General features: G+C 39.3%; 1 protein-coding gene across 2 annotated transcripts in view; it reads left to right on the plus strand.

Moving 5' to 3' along the window:
* plod2 (procollagen-lysine, 2-oxoglutarate 5-dioxygenase 2) overlaps positions 1-20,210 on the plus strand; it is a 47,257-nt gene that overhangs the window by 15,392 nt on the left and 11,655 nt on the right. For both annotated transcript variants that reach the window (XM_084102753.1, XM_084102754.1), the window contains exons 2-10: positions 3,726-3,817; positions 3,998-4,134; positions 6,928-7,091; positions 9,845-9,957; positions 10,180-10,243; positions 11,704-11,801; positions 13,906-14,007; positions 17,865-17,990; positions 18,086-18,207. In XM_084102753.1, the coding sequence (XP_083958879.1) occupies positions 3,726-3,817; positions 3,998-4,134; positions 6,928-7,091; positions 9,845-9,957; positions 10,180-10,243; positions 11,704-11,801; positions 13,906-14,007; positions 17,865-17,990; positions 18,086-18,207 (1,018 nt within the window). The remainder of the gene's footprint in view (positions 1-3,725; positions 3,818-3,997; positions 4,135-6,927; positions 7,092-9,844; positions 9,958-10,179; positions 10,244-11,703; positions 11,802-13,905; positions 14,008-17,864; positions 17,991-18,085; positions 18,208-20,210) is intronic.

Genomic DNA, 20,210 nt, shown 5'->3' on the forward strand with positions numbered 1-20,210 from the left:
GAGGTGAGAAATCCTGTTGCTCCTGCCATAACTTTTATTTTATTGCTGAATGTATAATAATGTGACCCATTCTGAAATGCACAGGCACTGACCAGTTGTGACTTCTCATTCAACTTGATTTTCACCAGAGATACACTGAACACAATTATAAATGCAACACTTTTGTTTTTGCCCCCATTTTTCATGAGCTGAACTCAAAGATCTACGACTTTTTCTATGTACACAAAAGGCCTATTTCTCTCAAATATTGTTCACAAATCTGTCTAAATCTGTGTTAGTGAGCACTTCTCCTTTGCCGAGATAATCCATCCACCTCACAGGTGTGGCATATCAAGATGCTGATTAGACAGCATGATTATTGCACAGGTGTGCCTTAGGCTTGCCACAATAAAAGGACACTCTAAAATGTGCAGTTTTACTGTTTTGGGGTGGTCCGGGGTGTCCGAAAACCAGTCAGTATCTGGTGTGACCACCATTTGCCTCACGCAGATGCAAAAATAAAAAATTATATTTTATAAAAATATTTTTATAAATAAAAATATTTATTTATTTATTTTGTACTCACTGTTAATGTCTGTAACCTTTCATTTGCAATAATAAAAAGACATGAGCAGACCTTTGTCCATTACCTGTGTATAATATTAAATATGTATCTTTCTCTGTCTGAATTTACTTGTGCAGAGTCACACACACAGTTAATTAATTATTCATAAATTGTTTGGATAGTAACAGTATGAACAACAACAGTGACACTGTGTTGAGTGCAGTGCTTATGTTGGAGGGAGTGTAATAAAGTAAACTGCAACAGAATAGTCTGGAAGGAAGAATTACAATAGATTTTTATTGAGAAACAGAATTATTTCAAGTGTGTTGGGGTTTAGACGATTCCTCTTCTCGGACAAAATCTCTCCAGCCTTGGAAAAGATCCTTTCACAAGGAACAGAGGATGCAGGGGAACATAAAAATTCCAATGCCAGCTGGTATAAATGAGGACACTGATGCTTCTGTTGAGCCCAGACAGGGGAGGATTCCCTCTTTCTTGCTGGCTCCATTACCAGGAAAAAGGAAGAGGTCACAAAAAGCAAACAAATCCAAAAGGGCAATCCAAATAAAAAAGCAGTCCAGTCCAGATCCAAAAATCCAGAGCAATCCAAATAATCTTATCTAATTAATATAAGACTATAATATAGCTACTATAATTAATAATAACAATATACTATAACTATTCTAACCTGATAATGTAATAATATACAGCCCTAACACATATATGACACAATAACGACAATGACAATGATAGTTATCTAACTCTCTGACACTACTACACCTGCTTCTACTACTCCTGACAACACCCACAAGGTGGCGCGAGGAAGATACTCGGACCGAACCGATGACGTATACACACAAACCGAGGCCTCGTTTGTCATTAGTCACGTGATTTTCACGTTAACAACACAAGCCTCGAATCGCGGCTTCATTTTTTCTAGACACAAGCTCCGACGCCTCGGTTCAAATGTCACATCACTACCTGGAACACACTGTCGTATACGTCGATCCAGAGCATCCCAAACATGCTCTATGGGTAACATGTCCGGTGAGTATGCTGGCCATGCAAGAACTGGGATGTTTTCAGCTTCCAGGAATTGTGTACAGATCCTTGCAACATGGGGACGTGCATTATCATGCTGCAACATGAGGTGATGGTCGTGGATGAATGGCACAACAATGGGCCTCAGAATCTCGTCACGGTATCTCTGTGCATTCAAAATGCCATCAATAAAATGCACCTGTGTTCGTTGTCCATAACATACGCCTGCCCATACCATAACCCCACCGCCACCATGGGCCACTCGATCCACAACGTTGACATCAGCAAACCGCTCATGCACACGACGCCACACACGCTGTCTGCCATCTGCCCTGTACAGTGAAAACTGGGATTCATCTGTGGAGAGAACACCTCTACAAAGTGCCAGACGCCATCAAATGTGAGCATTTGCCCACTCAAGTCGGTTACGACGACGAACTGCAGTCAGGTCGAGACCCTGATGAGGACGACGAGCATGCAGATGAGCTTCCCTGAGATGGTTTCTGCTAGTTTGTGCTGAAATTCTTTGGTTATGCAAACCGATTGTTGCAGCAGCTGTCCGGGTGGCTGGTCTTGGAGGTGAAGATGCTGGATGTGGAGGTCCTGGGCTGGTGTGGTTACACGCGGTCTGCGGTTGTGAGGCCGGTTGTATGTGCTGCCAAATTATCTGAAACGCCTTTGGAGACAGCTTATGGTAGAGAAATGAACATTCAATTCACGGGAAACAGCTCTGGTGGACATTCCTGCAGTCAGCATGCCAATTGCAGGCTCCCTCAAAACTTTCGACATCTGTGGCATTGTGCTGTGTGATAAAACTGCACATTTTAGAGTGGCCTTTTATTGTGGCCCGCCTAAGGCACACCTGTGCAATAATCATGCTGTCTAATCAGCATCTTGATATGCCACACCTGTGAGGTGGATGAATTATCTCGGCAAAGGAGAAGTGCTCACTAACACAGATTTAGACAGATTTGTGAACAATACTTGAGAGAAATAGGCCTTTTGTGTACATAGAAAAAGTCATAGATCTTTGAGTTCAGCTCATGAAAAATGGGGACAAAAACAAAAGTGTTGCGTTTATAATTTTGTTCAGTGTATTTAGAAACCCACCAACGTAGTTCCTACTGTAGAGAAAGCATTTTAAGTGCAGTTTTTCTTTGTGGTCAAAAAGTGAAAGTGACTTGTGAAGACACTATATGGTAACCCAAATAGTTTCTTTTAATCCAGTTAATTCAACAAAGACAAGTATTGTGCACCTTTGCTCATGGGCACTGTATACCTGTTTTTTTAAGCCAATCACCCGAAGGGCAAATACCATGTGACAAAACACTCTAATGCATCTGGATATGACTTTTAAGTGTAAATCAAAGCACTGAAGCAGTTCTCCAAAGGCCACACAATCATGTACATGCACAATCAAGAACAATTGAGGTTTTATTTTATACATGCTTGTCATTTGTTTGAATCAGTACGGTTTTAAAACCTACACTGTGTTACAGAGTTACAGTTGATGTACACATATCCTGTTCCTTACTCTTAAGTTTGCTTAAGATTTCTCTGGGGCTGTTTTCCAAACCAAGAGATGACGGACGATTGAAGTTACCCAGCCCCTCACACCCCAGTCTGGAATTTATTTTCCCACAGTGCTCTACTAGAGGGTCTGTACGTGCTCACTGGCACGTCCAGAGGAAATGTAGTGGGTGCTTAAGAAACTTAAGACCCTCTTCTGCAGCTAACCATCAGCACCACTGTTACCACCATCAGATGTAACACTTGTATACATTATGGAACACGTCCTGCCAAAACTATTTCAAATCATGGTGATTTTAACTTTACTCTGCATTTATCCTCACAGGAGGAGGGGATGAACTTTGGGAATCAGTCTTGCGAGTGTTGACATAGGTTTGAGGTTTGGTTGTAGTTTGGTTTGGAGTAACAAGATACCCTCTACTTCATACTGTAGGCAAAAAGCAACATATATGTGTGTGTGTATATATATTGGTAAGGAGTCTTTTTAGTGAATGGCAGGGTTTTGGAAAACCTCATCAATCCTAAATATCTTCAGGTTTTCAAGGAACATAGGCTTTTATGGAACCTCTTTATTTCTAACGTTTTTTTTCTCTTGATTATCTTTTGTCAGAAAAACTGCTTGTACTTACTGTTGCAACGGAGGAGACAGATGGCTTCCACCGTTTCATGCAGTCAGCAAACTACTTCAACTTCAATGTGAAGGTAAGATTTATTTCACACTTCATTTATGTCACACACACACACACACACAAAAAAAACACACATAGATCACTGCTTCTCACCTGGGCGCTTAATTTTTAAACTCGTTCACAACATGCAGGTAGATGGAGGTGTGATGGTAGTATGTTGACTGAGCTTTGAACTGACACATGCTGAATGCAGGTGCTGGGGATGGGAGAGCAGTGGAAAGGAGGGGATGTCGGTCGTTCCATTGGGGGAGGTCAAAAGGTTCGACTGCTGAAGGAAGCCATGGAGTCTATGGCTGACCAAGAGGACTTGGTGGTCTTGTTTGTGGACAGGTAGGTGTGCTTGTCAATCGCCTGTTGAAAAAAAAAAGACAGTTGGTTGATATTTATCTGGCCATGGAGCTGGTTTCTTTTAGTAGTTTGATGGGTTTGTACAGGTTTTGAGAACTTTTCAGATGGTCTGGCTATCAGGCTATACACTTTATATTGATAGACCACTTTAGACATTTTACTAACTATAAGTGACCTTGTAACTAAGGTCAACTACCAGTCATTAGATTATTAGTAGACTGATGGTCCCCCAACAGGCATTCTACTCAATACAGGTAACTTTGCAAGTGCATGTCAACTAATGCCGAGTTCACACTTCACGATTTTAACCTAGATTTTCACTCACCAACAGGTTTTGAGAGATTGCCGACAAATGCCCGAAATCATAGGCAAATCGGTGCTCGTTCACGCGAGTGACAATCACGCAGTGTGAATTATCAAAGATGCTAAAGCATGCTAAATATCTGGACCTGTCGGCGATTAAAAATCCTGCTGTGTGAATGTGTTCTGACTGAAAACTACATCGGCGATTACCTACAGCCAATGAGAGCGCAAGATACAGGGCAGTGGGATGTTAGGGGAGGAGTTATAGGCCAGAATAGCAGTATTTTAATAGATATATTTACAATTATATCAAACAGAAACAAAGCACAAACATTTGCTTGACCTGCAGCAACAGCAGCACATTTTACACAAAATTATTTATTTACCCCCAACTCTCTTTGCAGAACACACAATCCTTGCTCCCCGCGTCTCCCCAACAATTTGGATCGCAAGCTTCTTGCGGGCTATCATTTTTAATAACAATTTCAGTCTCGCGTGAGAACTCAAAGATCTTTGTTTGGTTTGAAACGTAGTTTGCGGACCAGACAGAAGTTGTCGGCGATTCTTTCTTTTGTAAAGTCATGCAATGTGAAACCCCCTGTCGCCGATCCATCGTGCAGTGTGCACACAGCAGCAACTGAATGTTACCTCAGATAGTCGTGCAGTGTGAAAATAACTGACTACTATAACTGATCTGACTGCTTTGAATATCATGCAGTGTGAACTCTGCCTTATTCTACTAACTGTATCCTTAACCTAACAGTCTACTAATATTTTAATGACATGTTAGTTAGTTCATATGTAGTTGCAAAGTTACTTATAGTTTGTAGAATGTCTAAAGTGGACTATTCAAAAGTGTAACCAATGTTACATCATGAACTTTAACATTAACAACTTTAAAAGTTTAAGATGCTTAGCAAAGATGTACAGCTGGTGTATTGCTAAAATACCACACTAAATCCTGGGTTATTTTTTATTTATTTTTTACTAGTTAAAGACACGTTAAACCATGGGTAAACAAAATATGAAATCAAATTTTGAAAGTGGGTTTAGCACCGCTTTAGACTCTACATTATAAAGCCTTTGACAAGCCTAAACTGCATTGCTTGGCAACTATTAATACTGGGTAAAATATGAACAATCTGAAACATGAAGCAAGACAGCCCAAGATTAAGTGTTAGGGATTAATAAACTTTGTTAACAATTCATGTGTGAAAGGCCCATAAATGGAATCAGATTTACTAGACAGTAAAAATACTGGTCCACATACCAGAGACAGAAAAGGTTCCAATATCCATTTCTCTATGTGGGAACTAGCTGTGAATAGACTCTAATCTGCCATAAAATGCTTACTACTTACTTTGCCTCAATACTTACCATAATTATTTACTTAGTAATTACCTGTAATGTAAAGTAAATTACCTACCTCAGTAAGAGAAATCTTACAGTATCATTTCCAGTTCAATGGGAAACATCAAGACTGTGTGAAGGCAAAACAGTCGGGAATTTGGGAATTAAAACCAAGGCTCTTGCAGAAATCGTGGCGTTTTGCTGAATTTATGCAAATCAACCATAATAAATTGCACGTTATTTAACTTCATCATTCAAGGGAAATTACAGCATGTCAATTTATAATGAAAGTGTGGCGAGTTATTATTTTTTTTTTTGCTGTGCAGGTCTGGGTGTGTTCTACAGAATTGTGAGTGATTATTATGATCACAAAGCAGAAAAAGATTAGTGTCTGAAGTTAACTTCACGCTTACTTGCCACATGCAGTGCCATTTTATCAAGGGGTCATTTATATAAATCACCTCAAATCGAATCAAGTCCTTATTGTAGAACACTCTGAACTCTGAAGCAGCTATTTATACACACCCATATCTGGAATGACACATATTTCTAGGTCTCCTAAACAGCTCAGAGTTCAGAAAAGTTTAGAATAACATTCAGGGCTGCACGTTCGTGAATAGCTAGCATTGTGTATAAGCTAAACATTTAGGAAAGTATCTAGCAAATCAGAGTTCTGGGTTCCTCTGAAATATATTTTACAGTATTATTTCCTTTACAGGTGTAGTTGAGACCATTTTGCCACATTAAAGCTGTGTCACATATTCCAGAGATGAATTTTAAGTCTTGATAGAAAAAAGGGAAATGATTTGTGTGCACAGGTGTTCCCCAGACGAGAGGAAACCATGGTGCCTCCCTCACAGTTTACTTCCTCTGATGACATTTATAGTTACTAACGTTACCAGGCATATTAATAGTGTCTGAAATAGAAGACCAAAATGCCTAAGAAATGCCCTCCACTCCCTACCAGCAGTTCAGTGAAAATAGACACAGCATATTAAATTAACTGGACGTGGATTAGCAAACATAATTTGTGCAACTGCTTGATAATGTCTTAAATGTGAAAATCATTGATCCGTTGGGACGGTTGGTGAACATAACAATTTACTTATTTTCCCTCTTTAGTTATGACCTCATCTTTGCTGGTGGACCTGAGGAGATTCTCAGAAAGTTCCAGCAGACCAATCATAAGATGGCGTTCGCTGCTGAGGGAATCATCTGGCCAGATTCTCGACTGGCAGAGAAGTATCCTTCTGTCCGGAGTGGGAAACGCTTTCTTAACTCTGGAGGTGTGTAAAAATGGGAATGGCAAATACCTATAGGATTTGAAAATAGGAAAGTTGCGTCATAGTTACTCATAATGGTTTATCAGATGAGCCCAAAGCCATTGTATTATTGAGATTCCTCAAGAATTCCTCAATTACTGAGATTTCAGTTCGGTTCAATTGGATTTCTACAGCTCTTATATTCTATCAAAACAGTATGAGGGCATTTACATGTGCTATCTTATACTGATTATGCTAAATAACCAAATAAAGGTCATGCAAAGTAATGTAAATGCCTTAATCAATATTATTTTTTAAGGGAAAGGCATAAACACATGGAAACCACACATACAAGCTAGAAACATTTCTGTTAACTTGAATATAGTGTTTCAGACATAATTCTTGGTATCACAATTGGCATTTACATGATATTTTTAAATTCATAAATGTGCTTGAGCTTCTCACCAGTTTTGGTATAAATAAACAGACTTTTGTATATAACTGGTCAAAATCCTAATTAGCACACATTTTTGGCTATTACCCTAATTTCTGCATGTAAGCACCTTTACTGCCAATCTGGTTACTTATTCATTGTGTACACATCTTATATTTTTATGTCAAAACCTGACCGATGTTCTTGTTGTGTTATAGATATTCACTTTCACTAATCAGCATTTTGTAAACACTTCAACACTTCACACAAACCATTCAAGTATATGAACAAACGTTTTTAGCTTTCATGCAGCATCCAACATGTGTCAAACACACTGTTACCACAAGGGGCGCTATAAAGACCAGTGTAAAATAGGTTTTGTTTCAGCAACAGATAAAGACAACTTTGCTGAGAAAGTTAGTTAAACGGTTGACATGTACTGTTTATAACAGGCTACCTAAATCTGGTTTAAGAGCACATGCACAATTGATTTGTACAGCTGTTTAGTCTGTAAACGTGCTATTGGTTCTTCACAGCTTGTAATACCTTATGGTTTACATTCTTCAACATCCCATGTTATTTATACACATGTTTTGCTTGTGTGTTTGGGAGGTCAGTCTTCAAGAATTCAACTCAGGCAGCATATCACTGGTCCGCAGGTCATGGCCAGCTGCCATTCAGCCGTATCATCACAGTGCAGTTTGCCCCGGACGCTTCTGTGTGGGTTTGTTTGGTCTGGTAGGATTTAGAACAATAAAAGGAGGGTGATTATAGAGAGCGAAGTACAAACAGTGGAATTTTTTTATCTGTATAATATGATAGAGAAAGTGTTTTCTGTGTAAACTGCCAAGCGGCAACTCATCCTGTGGAATTTCCTGAGGGCCAGCAGGCATAGTGGACTATTCATACAGGGTCTTCATGAATGGTGCATTCATTTGAGTGTGTGTACGTGTGCATCCATCCATCTTTCTCAGATTGTCCATTGAAGAACAGTAACGTCAGCCCCTCTGTACTCAAAAAACCCTGTGGTCATTGCTCGTCTAAACTTTGTAGTCCTGATTCTTTCTATTTTCATCTGGTCAATTACTGCTTTGACTGCAGTGGTCACTTCGTCTTGTGTAGTGTCCTGTCAGGGCGTTGAGCCTGTGTCATTAACAGGACAAGTTTGTTTGTGTTGGACTTCCTGTTTGATTGCCTGTACATCCAAAATTGAAGGTTGGTTTTATCCCTTCGGCTGCTCCGTAGATTGCGGTGACTACCGTTTTGTTTCAGTTGGACCAGAAATGTCATGTTGACCAGTGCGTTTGTGGAAATAAGAAAGACTGCATTGCACAGCTTGTCTCTTTCTGATCATCCCTTATGTTGCCCAAATACAAGCTTCTTGAAGGTAGAGTTGATTTGATATGTGGGAAAAAAACATTCTGGATTCCAAATTAAAACCACATGTCATGATGCATTACATCTGGCTTCAGCTATTGCTTTCGAACCTGGGCATTATGTCAAGGGTTTAACTTTTTATTGCACTGTAATAAAACAAGATTCATGTCACCACATCTGAGGTGACCGCCTTCAGACTAAGAATATCTGCTAATTTACTGAATGAACTGACCTGTAAATCATATTTGCTTGAAAACTTGCCTTGTTTATCTTCTTCTGGATTCTAGCAGATTGGTGATTCATTGAAAGATCTCAAGTCTCGATTTCCAGTAAAATCATTTGAGGTGTGATGGTGCCTTCTAAACAGATTTGTACAGATTCCTACTAAAGCCACTGGAAACATCACTTTGATGTGTTTTAAATGGTTTTCAGATCAGCCTATTAATGTAGGCAATATAAAAAGGTTATTAGGAATTAAAAATGTCTAGGGCGGTTACTTAAAATAGTTCCTAATTCCTGCGGAATGGTGGTATCTAAAACTGCACAGAGGCCAATGTGAGAACCAAGCCCTACAATTTTCAACTGTGGTTAGAGCTTTAAGAAAATGATGAGAAATCCGTATGCAGGTTACTATAGAAACACAGAGAGCCAGCACATATGCTGATCAGAGTCCTCCGTCCTGAGTAGATGTAGAAAGTTTGTGCCATTGAGGTTAGACGTGGCCATACAACACTTGTTGCTTGTTGGTCAGATACTTCTGCCAGACTTCCCACTGTTTTGAGGGTTTGAGGAACCGCACCAGAATTGGGAGTGAGATTTAAAATTCTCAGAAAAGGCATAATTGAAATTGGAATTTTTGTATCCAGACATCCCATAATGTCAACACTTTACACATATCTTTTACATTGTATACTTTCTTTTACAACACATACAGTCCATAAAACAACCAATGTGATGTCTTTCACAGGCTTTATTGGCTACGCTCCATACATACAGAAGATTATGAACCAGTGGGACCTTCATGATAACGATGATGATCAGCTATTCTACACCAAGATCTACGTGGATCCACTTCAGAGGGTCAGTGAAGAAACAAGCCTTAAGGCACTCTGCGAGAACACAAATGTGCTTGTAACTTGACCACATGCACTTATAAAGTGCTTACAACCATATCATACAATTCAAAAGAAAACAAACTGGTTAAAAATACTAAACTATAAACAGTTTACACAAGGACAAAGGTCACACCGTCACTTTTACACAAACTCTTGTTTATTTTAAACGTTCTCTTCTTTATTTTAGGAAAGGCTTAATATGACCTTGGACCACAAGTGCGAGATTTTCCAGAATTTGAATGGAGCAGTGGGTGAGTCAATCCAAGATGCTATGTAAAACTTGCTATTAAACACAATTTGTTTTTTTCAGATATTGCAACATACTGGTGAATAAAGGGTTGCCAACATTTGATTTAGATTTTGCATCAAAACAATTTTGGTCTCAGTATTAGTTCATGGTAATCAAGTAATTAAGGCAAGCATCACTAAGGGTGCTTTCACACTGGGCACGCTTGCTGGGGTCCGGATCTGAGCTCGATTATTCCCGGCGCCCCCCGTAGCGTTGGTCTGGTTTCAAACTCAACTTGATTCTATCGAACCCTGGTGCACTTGCGTTCATTTTACTGTACGTTATCACAAGCATGCAGGCTGCATGAAAGAAAACAGAACGCAGTCAATATATATATATATTTTTTTATTAATGTGGTGCTATTATGCGCAGCAGAGTAAACGACACTTGGGTTTACTGTATGTGTGTCGCATGAAGGTGGCTTTCTGCTGCTTGCAAATGGAATCTTTAGAGGAGATAACAGATAGCCTTTCATTTGCCTCCCTGATTGCATTCGCTCTGCTCGATTACACTGCAGGCTCACTCTCGCTCGTATCCAAGGTAAACCATCAACACTATCATCCCTTACATGTGTTTTATTGAACTAAATATTGTCATCGGCTAAAATGCATGCGCAGGTTACTTTTCTTCCTGAAAAAGTGTGCTACCAAAATCCGTGTTGCTTTCACATTCACGTGAATCGAGCCACAGTTGCAACCGAACTCAGACCACCTCCTTCAGGTAGTTTCAAGTTTGGTATCCCGGTGCACACCCGGGTCCGCATGACAGCTTTCATATTAGCAAGTTTTCATGCGAACTGTGCCCCGTTTCGAACTAAATGATGTTGTATTAACAAAGTTCTGGAGGAACACGTTCAAATTATCTATCCAATCATCACGTCATTCCAATCATCACATCATTCCAATAATCACTCATTCCAATAATCACGTCATTCCAATCATCACATCATTCCAACCAGCTGTCAACAATCAATAATCAACATGTCTACCCAATCAGCAGATGAGTGGAGGGCTATATACACAGTTGACTCACCTATGTTCCTCAACAATTTTCAGCATCCCTCCACCATCCCGTCTCCTCACACTCACCTGGTTACTTTCTTAACCAGAAATACGGGGGGAGTACTCTGGGTTCGGGCCAAATTCCGAGCTCTGAGCCCTCCCCTGGACAGCACACCAAATACGCATAAACCTTTACTCTGAGCTGATTATTTGTAAGTGTGAACTTGTGAAACTGCCAGTGTGAAAGCACTCACACCTTTTGTTCTACAGACACCTCAAATGATGTGGCCTACTTGAGAAGAGGTGTACAATACCCAGTCTCAGTGCCCAGACTTACAATTGTTGCCTGCTAGGCAATAAAACACTGAAATCCATGGACTTACTGAATGTAAAAATGTAAATATCCATTTTTTTAATTTAGATGAAGTTCTCCTGAAGTTTGGAACGGAGCGAGTGCGAGTGAGGAATACTGTCTACAACAGTCTGCCAGCGGTTATCCATGGAAATGTGAACACCAAGGTAAACGTCAATGAATAATGCAAACAGTGCAGAAAGTAGAACTGGATCAAAATACCTGCAGTTTTCTGTTGTCTTAGTGTTATGTATTCATGCGCATATTCTAATAGATATTGAACACTTGAACACAAAGTGTTCTGAACGTAGGTTTAATGAGGTTTTCAATTGGCACTAGAAGTGTCATTCAAACTGTGTCACTTAAAGCAAATTAACTTCCAAAACAAAATGTCTTATTAATTGTCATTGATTATGTAGGTAAACCAAGTGTTTGCCAGTGGCAGAACTTACATATTCACTTGTCTAAATTTGTCTGACCATTCAAGTTGCACCTTCTGCAGTTGCTTTCATTTCATCTTCCTCGAAACTAATAATATTTTCTAGTATAATACTACATGACTTATTTTCAAAATGATACCCCTGACTGTAATTTTACAGTTAGTGACTAAATACTAGACAATCCTTTGGCCGGAATATCACAGTCATTGCCAAACTCTCTCAGCCTAGCAGTAGAGTTTGAAATTTTAGCAGGATGCCTTGGTGATAATGTAATCTCAAGCCTGTAGAGCTTTTCCATCTGCGTCTCAGTGACAGATTAAATAAACACAGCACTGTGTGGAGCCATATTCTAATATCCAACCATCTGTGCTGTTTCTAATGAATAATCATCCATCCAGAGCTCACCCTTATGCTCTTTGATTCATTCAAGCTGCCCTGTGTCCGTCCCTGATGATCTCTCTGATCTCCAGTGTCTTAAACATGCCCTGGGGAATACAGATGTTCTCGTAAATACTAAAACAAGGTCCAATAAAAGTAACAAGGCTTAAGGATACACAGTAGTAGCTTACAACCAGAACATGAAGTCAGCGGCTTGGTTTATAGCCTTTTTTCATTTGGAATTAGTGAGCAATATCTATTTTCTGTCAGTAATGTTTAAACAATTGACCTTTTGACCTAGAGGTCATGACCTGTGTCTCCAAGGGGTTGTCTGTCTTAGCAGTCAACAATAAATGTTGAATTAACTAAGACTATCTAACATGGGACGAATAAGAGACTGCATCTGGATACCATCTGTAATGTGGTTGAGGCTGGGTTGAATTGAAGATCCCCTCCTTACAATTGCGTTTTAACTTCCTGTAATCGAAAACAGCATGACAAGAGTGTGCAGTTGTCCTGCCAAAATCTGTATCCAGCAGTCAGTGAACAAATTACCAAGGAATATGGGCTTGTGTTCCAGCGAACAAAAACTCAAATCTTTGGCACATGGACAGTTTTAAATTAAGGTGGAATGTCACTTAGCAAATATCCAATTGTATATAAAGGCAAGTCGTTTTACATAGAAACATGTTATCATTGTATCTTGACAGATTCCCCTACTTCTAATGTTCATGACAGTAGTCTTCTGTGTCTGCGTTACAAATATACAGCAGTGATAAATGTTTGTCAGTGTAAATAATATTTGATCTGGGGTCCCATGGACTTCACAGAGGGGTGGGTCCCTGGAAAATGCACGCCTTTATCTCACCAATCAAAAATAAATATTTAAGGTTTACTCTTTCAGCAAAATTTAAGGCAACCTGTTTATGGTAACAAGTTCATTTCATTATCCTAAACTAAGATAAAGAGGCGTTTCCCAACAAGCCAACACACAAGAACGAGAACATTATTCCTTTCAACACAGTTAATCTGCTTCATCAGTCACACTGTTTAAATACAAAATTACCACCAGATGGAAGTTTTCCCTCCCTGCGATGATGTCCTGTAAATTCCCAGCTGAGATACAAAACTCGTTCTTTAATGTGTGTTGTGTGATACATCTAAAGCAACAGTCCAGGAATAATTATAGTTCTAGTTACAGTAGTTCATGACAATTTGACAGCAGGATTCATTTTGGGGTTTTTGTCCTAACCAAAATTGAATTTAACTACTACAGGCTGGGCTGGAATATGGGTGGACATTTCCTATTCTGGAGCTTACATCATCTGGACCATGTAGAATAAATATTTAAAAATATTTATATATATATATATATATATATATATATATATTTAGATATTTTGAAATGTATTATAAAATGAATAACTAAACTAAAATGACTTTTTTTCCACAGATATACTTGAATTACTTAGCCAACTACATCCCCAATGTGTGGAACTATGAGCGAGGCTGTACCATCTGTGACCAAGACATGGTGGATTTGTCTCAGCTTAAAGTGAGTCATCCAATGAAAGCCACAGTGGCTGTTTTTGTTCCTTTTCCTCTCAGCACCAGAAAGTTATGTCCTAAAACTGCCATTTAAAACAATGAAACATTTCCAGCACTATTAATACATGTTTGTATATATTAAGTGAATAGGTTTTTTTTTTTTTTTTTTTTTTTTCACTTTGAGATAAGGTAAAAAAGTGAGGCATGGAAATTCTGTGTTGTTTCCAACAATAACATGCATCCTAAGCACCCTATGTCCCTTTAAACACTTCTAAAAAGATGATAAATGCCCATGAGGAGCCACTTGAGGAAGAGGAAGTTGTACACTGCTGTGGTGCAGGAAATGGCTTTTGGTTTTAGAACGGTTTCACTTACTGGGGTGTAGCTGCCAACCAGACCTCTCTTTAGCGGGCAGCTCAATGTGGGGTTTTATCCACAGGGCAACTTACAGCGGTTGTCCTGATAATGTGTCGTAGGGTTCAGCTAAGGTTGGCAAAAGGGACTTTGAGCTCTATACATTGAGCTTGAGTTACTTTAGTACTTGCCTGTGCAAAATTCACCACAATGTTGGAGCTGAACTTTTTTATCAGCATTTCCTAACGCACTGCTAATGTTTTTAGAACATTATCAAAGTCACAATGAAACGGAATCAGCAACAGATATTTCTTTCTGCATTGTGATGTACATTTGAGTAGTATCACTTTACAATGAGGTTCCATTTGTTAACATAAGCCAACTACATCAGTTTACATGAACTACAATAAAAATAGCATGTATTAATCTTGTTTATACATTATTAAAATCTAAAGTTGTATCTGTTAATATTATTTAATAGATCTGAGCTAACATCAACTAACAATTAACAGTTGTAAACAACATGACAAAAATAAAATAAAATGTAAATACTGTTACAAATGTATTGCTCATTGTTAATTAAAGGTTGTATCAGTGATTTCAGGCCCAAAAAAAAAAGATCACATTCATCTAATCTTTCCTAACGATCTGCTAGCTGCCCGCCCCATAAGCAGGCCGTCAAAAAACACGTCTCTGTAGGCAGCCTAGGCTCTGAGATCTGCACACAAAAACAATTGTTTTCACCAACCACTCAAAACCAAAACAAATAGTGTTCCAACCAGTCACCGACAGGGGGAGGTTGTTGTGAGGTTTTGAGCCAGTTTTTCAGCTCTGACTTCGCGTGCAGCCGTGCACGAGCACAAAACCTCACAACACCCTCCCCTTATTGGTGATTGGTTGGAACACTATTTGTTTTGGTTTTGAGTGGTTGGTGAAACCAATTGTTTTTGTGTGCAGATCTCAGAGCCTAGGCTGCCTACAGAGACACGTTTTTTGACGGCATGCTTATGGGGCGGACAGCTAGCGGATCGTTAGGAAAGATTAGATGAATGTGATAAAATTTTTTTGGGCCTGAAATCACTGATACAACCTTTAAAGGGATAGTTCCCTTTAGTTCCCTTAGTTAGTTCCTTTAGTTCCCATTGTTAATTAAAATTCTGTCATCATTTACTCACCCTCAAGTTGTTCCAAACCTGTATGAATTTCTGTCTTCTGTTGAACACAAAAGAAGATATTTTGAAGAATATGGGTAACCAAACAGTTGTGGGGAATCATTGACTTATGGAAAAATAAATACTATGGAAGTCGCTCTCAGGAGCTCAGTGAATTGTAAGCATGGTATCGTGTAAGCATATGTGTAAAGCATGGTACCGTGATATGTTGCCACCTGTGCATTCAGGAAATTTACTCACTACTAAATATTCCACGGTCAACTGTTAGTGGTATTATAACAAAGTGGGACGAACAGAAACTCAGCCAAGAAGTGGGATGCCACGTAAAATCACAGAGCGGGACCTCAGACCTTGATTATCTGGTTCAGGTGTGTTTAATTGGGGTTGGAGCTAAACTCTGCAGGACAGTGGCCCTCCAGGATTGAGTTTGGACACCCCTGCTCTAGAGCAATGGAGATGTGTTCTCTGGAGTGACAAATCACACTTCTCTGTCTGGCAATCCGATGGACGAGTCTGGGTTTGGTGGTTGCCAGGAGAACGGTACTTGCCTGACTGCATTGTGCAAAGTGTAAAGTTTGGTGGAGGGGGGATTATGGTGTAGGGTTGTTTTTCTCTCTCTCAATGCTTCAACATACCAAGACATTTAGGACAATTTCATGCTCCCAACCTTGTGGGAACAGTTTGGGGATGGCCCCGTCCTGTACCAATATGACTGTGCACCAGTGCACAAAGCAAGGTTGGATGAGTGAGTTTGGTGTGGAGGAACTTGACTGGCCTGCACAGAGTCCAGACCTCAACCCGACATAACACCTTTGGGATGAATTAGAACGGAGACTGCGAGCCAGGCTTTCTCGTCCAACATCAGTGCCTGATCTCACAAATGCGCTTCTAGAAGAATGGCTGAAAAATCCCATAAACACACTCCTAAACCTTGTGGAAAGCCTTCCCAGAAGAGTTGAAGCTGTTATAACTGCAAAGGGTGGGCAAACTCCATATTAACCTACGAATTAAGAATGGGATGTCATTAAAGTTCATGTGCATGTAAAGTCAGGCTGTTTTTGGCCATATAGTGTATGTCTATCAGATACATTTGATTTATTGCTAAAACGCACTGGAAAGGCTGATGAGATGAGGCCCAGCCCAAAGTCTGTTGTTTGTCGTGGAAGTGGCCAGGTCGTACCACTCTCATTTGCTCAGTGGTTTTGGGCTGGTTGTTGAATAAGGGACGAGAGTTCAAATTCTCACACTGCTTATGCAGAGGTTGAAAGGGTCTTTTAAAGGAAACTGTCCTGGTCTAGACTCCGCAAAATCCCCTGTGTCTCCTGTTTATTCCCTGCTCTGCTGTCGGTAACAATTTAAAGACCTCTGGCTCGATTCTAGGACACTCCCTTCAGGAACCCAGAGCCAAGGTCGGAACTGGGAAATTACATGGTGCCACTCAGCTCCCGTTTCATCTAGTGAGCTGTGTAGACTGGTCAAGAACCACAAAAGTAGTGGTGACCGATCCATGTAACCTTAAGCTCAATGTCATGGGAAAGAAGCTTCTACTTTCTTGAAGACCTCCAGCAGCGCTTCTTACTTATGTGAGAAATAGGGCTGGATGGTATGATGGTACTGTATATTATTTTGCTATACCATAATAAGTGTGTAGGACAGGACAGCTTTTCATTATTTACATGTGAGAGAGGAACATAAAGAAATGTGTAAGAGCGAAAAGCCAGGATAAGGGAAATCTTATTTAGGGTTTATAGAATTCAACTGATACGGTCACAGGTGTGGTATAGGCTATTAGCTATTTTACTACTGTTTAATTGTGGTTTATCCTTTCAGAATTAATAGTTGTTTTACTCTTTTGAGACTTTTGGTTTTTCATTTAAGTGTTACATAATGTGATACTGTTTTTGCACTGATAGTAGACTGTTTTTTTATGAATAACCTCATCTTTTTTTGCATCTACGAAATAAGAGACAAAATAATCAAATTAGATTAAGTATCTTTTGTTTTTCAAATATTTAATTCACTGGTTTATTTCAAAAATAAGCATTACCACATGGTTATTAAGTATGCCTCTGTGTGTTAGCCCTGTGATGGATTGGCTATCCATCCTTCAGCCCAAGGAGAATGGTTGGAGGAACATGGTTATTACAAAATAAACAATATTTAGTTGAATTTTCCAGCAAAATATTTATGTTGCAATACATAATCACTGTGCAATAAAATGACTCCTGCTGTGATATTTTTTGGTTATACCGCTCACCCTTAGTGAAAACATTGTGAATAACTCAACTGCATGAACAAGTATTAATATTTGACCAGACTTTTCTCTTTATCTAAACAGGAATTTCCACAAGTGACTGTTGGTGTATACATCGAGCAGCCAACTCCATTCCTGCCAGAGTTCCTCGGACGGATCCTAAATCTAGATTATCCCAAAGATAAACTGAATCTCTTTGTTCATAACAGTGTGAGTGTCTGGCTGACAAAGCAATGAAAGGCATTTGACCTTTTGGATTTTAGAGTCTGTCTTTGACCGTTCTTGTTCCATGTCTTGTTCTTCAGGAGGTTTACCATGAGAAGCACATACAGAAGTTTTGGGAAGAGAACAAGGATGTATTCCGCAGTTTTAAGGTTGTTGGCCCAGAGGAGAGTTTAACTCAAGGAGAAGCAAGGAACATGGGAATGTAAGCGTCCCTTTAATTTAAGAGTGACTCTTGAAAATATGCAAATAACAAAATGCAAAATGCTAAATATGCAAGTAAATTACAATGCAAATCTGAGCAATTTAAGCTTTAACTCCTGATCAAAGATAAATACAAACCTTTGCCACATGTCAGCACACTTTCAGCTCCTTACAAATAAAAAACACAGGAACAACTTCCGACTTGCCACAAAGCAGTAAATCTGCCCCTCCTTTAGCAATGTACCAACAAAACACAGAAGACACTCCTGTGAACCCTTCTATTTGCTCTCAGTTTAGCACTGCTGTCTCCATGATTCCTAGCTCGGCTCCAGAACCCTTTTAATCTGCTTGTACACTGTACATGATCGCTTTCATATAGTGACCCCAAAAGCAATTAACACACTTAATAAAAGTTTAAATGTCATGATATTTTCTCAATCGACTTCCCTGAGCCTTTTTCACTATTAATTATAACCAGCTGGTTCCAATGTAATTATTCCCGCTTGTTTAAAGCTACACTGTGTAATTTTTTAAGTTGATTCTTAGCAAAAAACACTTTGTTCTTTCAAAATGATATGTTTCCATTAATGTGTAATTACTTCTACCAACTAATCAAGTATTCTCGAAAGCGTAGAATCTGCCATTTAGAATACATACGAGCGAGTCGCTCGAATGGCGGCAGCCATGTTACGCCTCCATCTTGAAAATACATTAGCCAAAGAGAGACATACCTGGAAATTCAAGCTTCGCCTTTCGCGTTTTTACACTCAGTGGCACAGTGACGAATGCGAGGGGGAGATTACTCGCGACTGCCGGCAGATTTGAAATAATACGGCCACCGTAGGAGTTAAAACGCCCTCGGAATCGGAGGGGCTAGAAAGTAATATTCAGTTGGTAGTCATAAACAATTTCACCGCTAGATGGAAGAAAATCCTACACAGTATAGCTTTAAGTGTCACTTCTACTAATGTTCATATTCAGGAAACCCCAAAACTCAGATATTAAATTTCAGTTTGAGATTTGCACAGAAAGTCCCAATAACTAACATCCATTTTACTGAATTTATGACGTCATATACCCTCAAATATGTTTTAGGACTACTCAGTGGGATGTGTAAATGCATATGTTGATTATCTTAGCTGGTCCTGATGCTATTTTCTCTGCATGTCTGTGTTTGGCATTAGTGGCTGCTGTCATGGTGATATCACTCACGTTGTTTGTCTTAATTAGTAGGTTCGAAAAATGCTGGTTTGCATAAGACATCAGAGCAGACATTAAAAAAATGTTCGTTTCAAACACCTATTATTGTGCTTCAGAGCTGAACATAGAGGAATATACAAATAAATATTCACATTTGAACAGAATGATACTCAAATGAACATTACTAAAAGACACTTGGATTGTCCTTTGCTTAATGTAATTATCAACTTTGTCTCAGATATTATTCTAAAGTACCTTGTACTGTGGGACAAAAGGGCTCATACAATTTGGTTTTGGATGAATATGTTGAGAAATATATTCAGATCTCTGACTTCTAACTTTCTCACAGACTTGATATTGATATTTCTTGCAAATATGAGCAGTTTTCTAAAATTCGGAGAGAAAAAAAAACTAAACTAAAAGACAGAAGACTTCAGCAAAATGTTCCATCTGCTATCAATTCAATCTTTCTTACTGAAATATCAAGTAAACATGTGACAGCATTAATGGATGTTGTGAAGCGGACCCGTGTGATCACAAATAAACCAGAGCAGATGCGGATGTGCCTTGTTATTGTACATGGAATATCAAAAACTGATTGATTTTGCAAGTTGATTTTGCACTACTGACAGAAATGATGAAATTTGTCACTATAACCTAGCCTGGCAAGTCAGACCTACATCAAGATGTTAGGTCTGGCAACTCACCATAGACACGGCTCAATCCGAGGGGCGGGATAAACGGCTGTCTTTCAAATTCGCTCTGCATGCAATAGGACAGTGCTTCAACCAACCAGAGCGTTTT

Source organism: Abramis brama, assembly GCF_963993115.1.
Source record: "Abramis brama genome assembly, chromosome: 24".
Taxonomy (NCBI): domain Eukaryota; kingdom Metazoa; phylum Chordata; class Actinopteri; order Cypriniformes; family Leuciscidae; genus Abramis; species Abramis brama.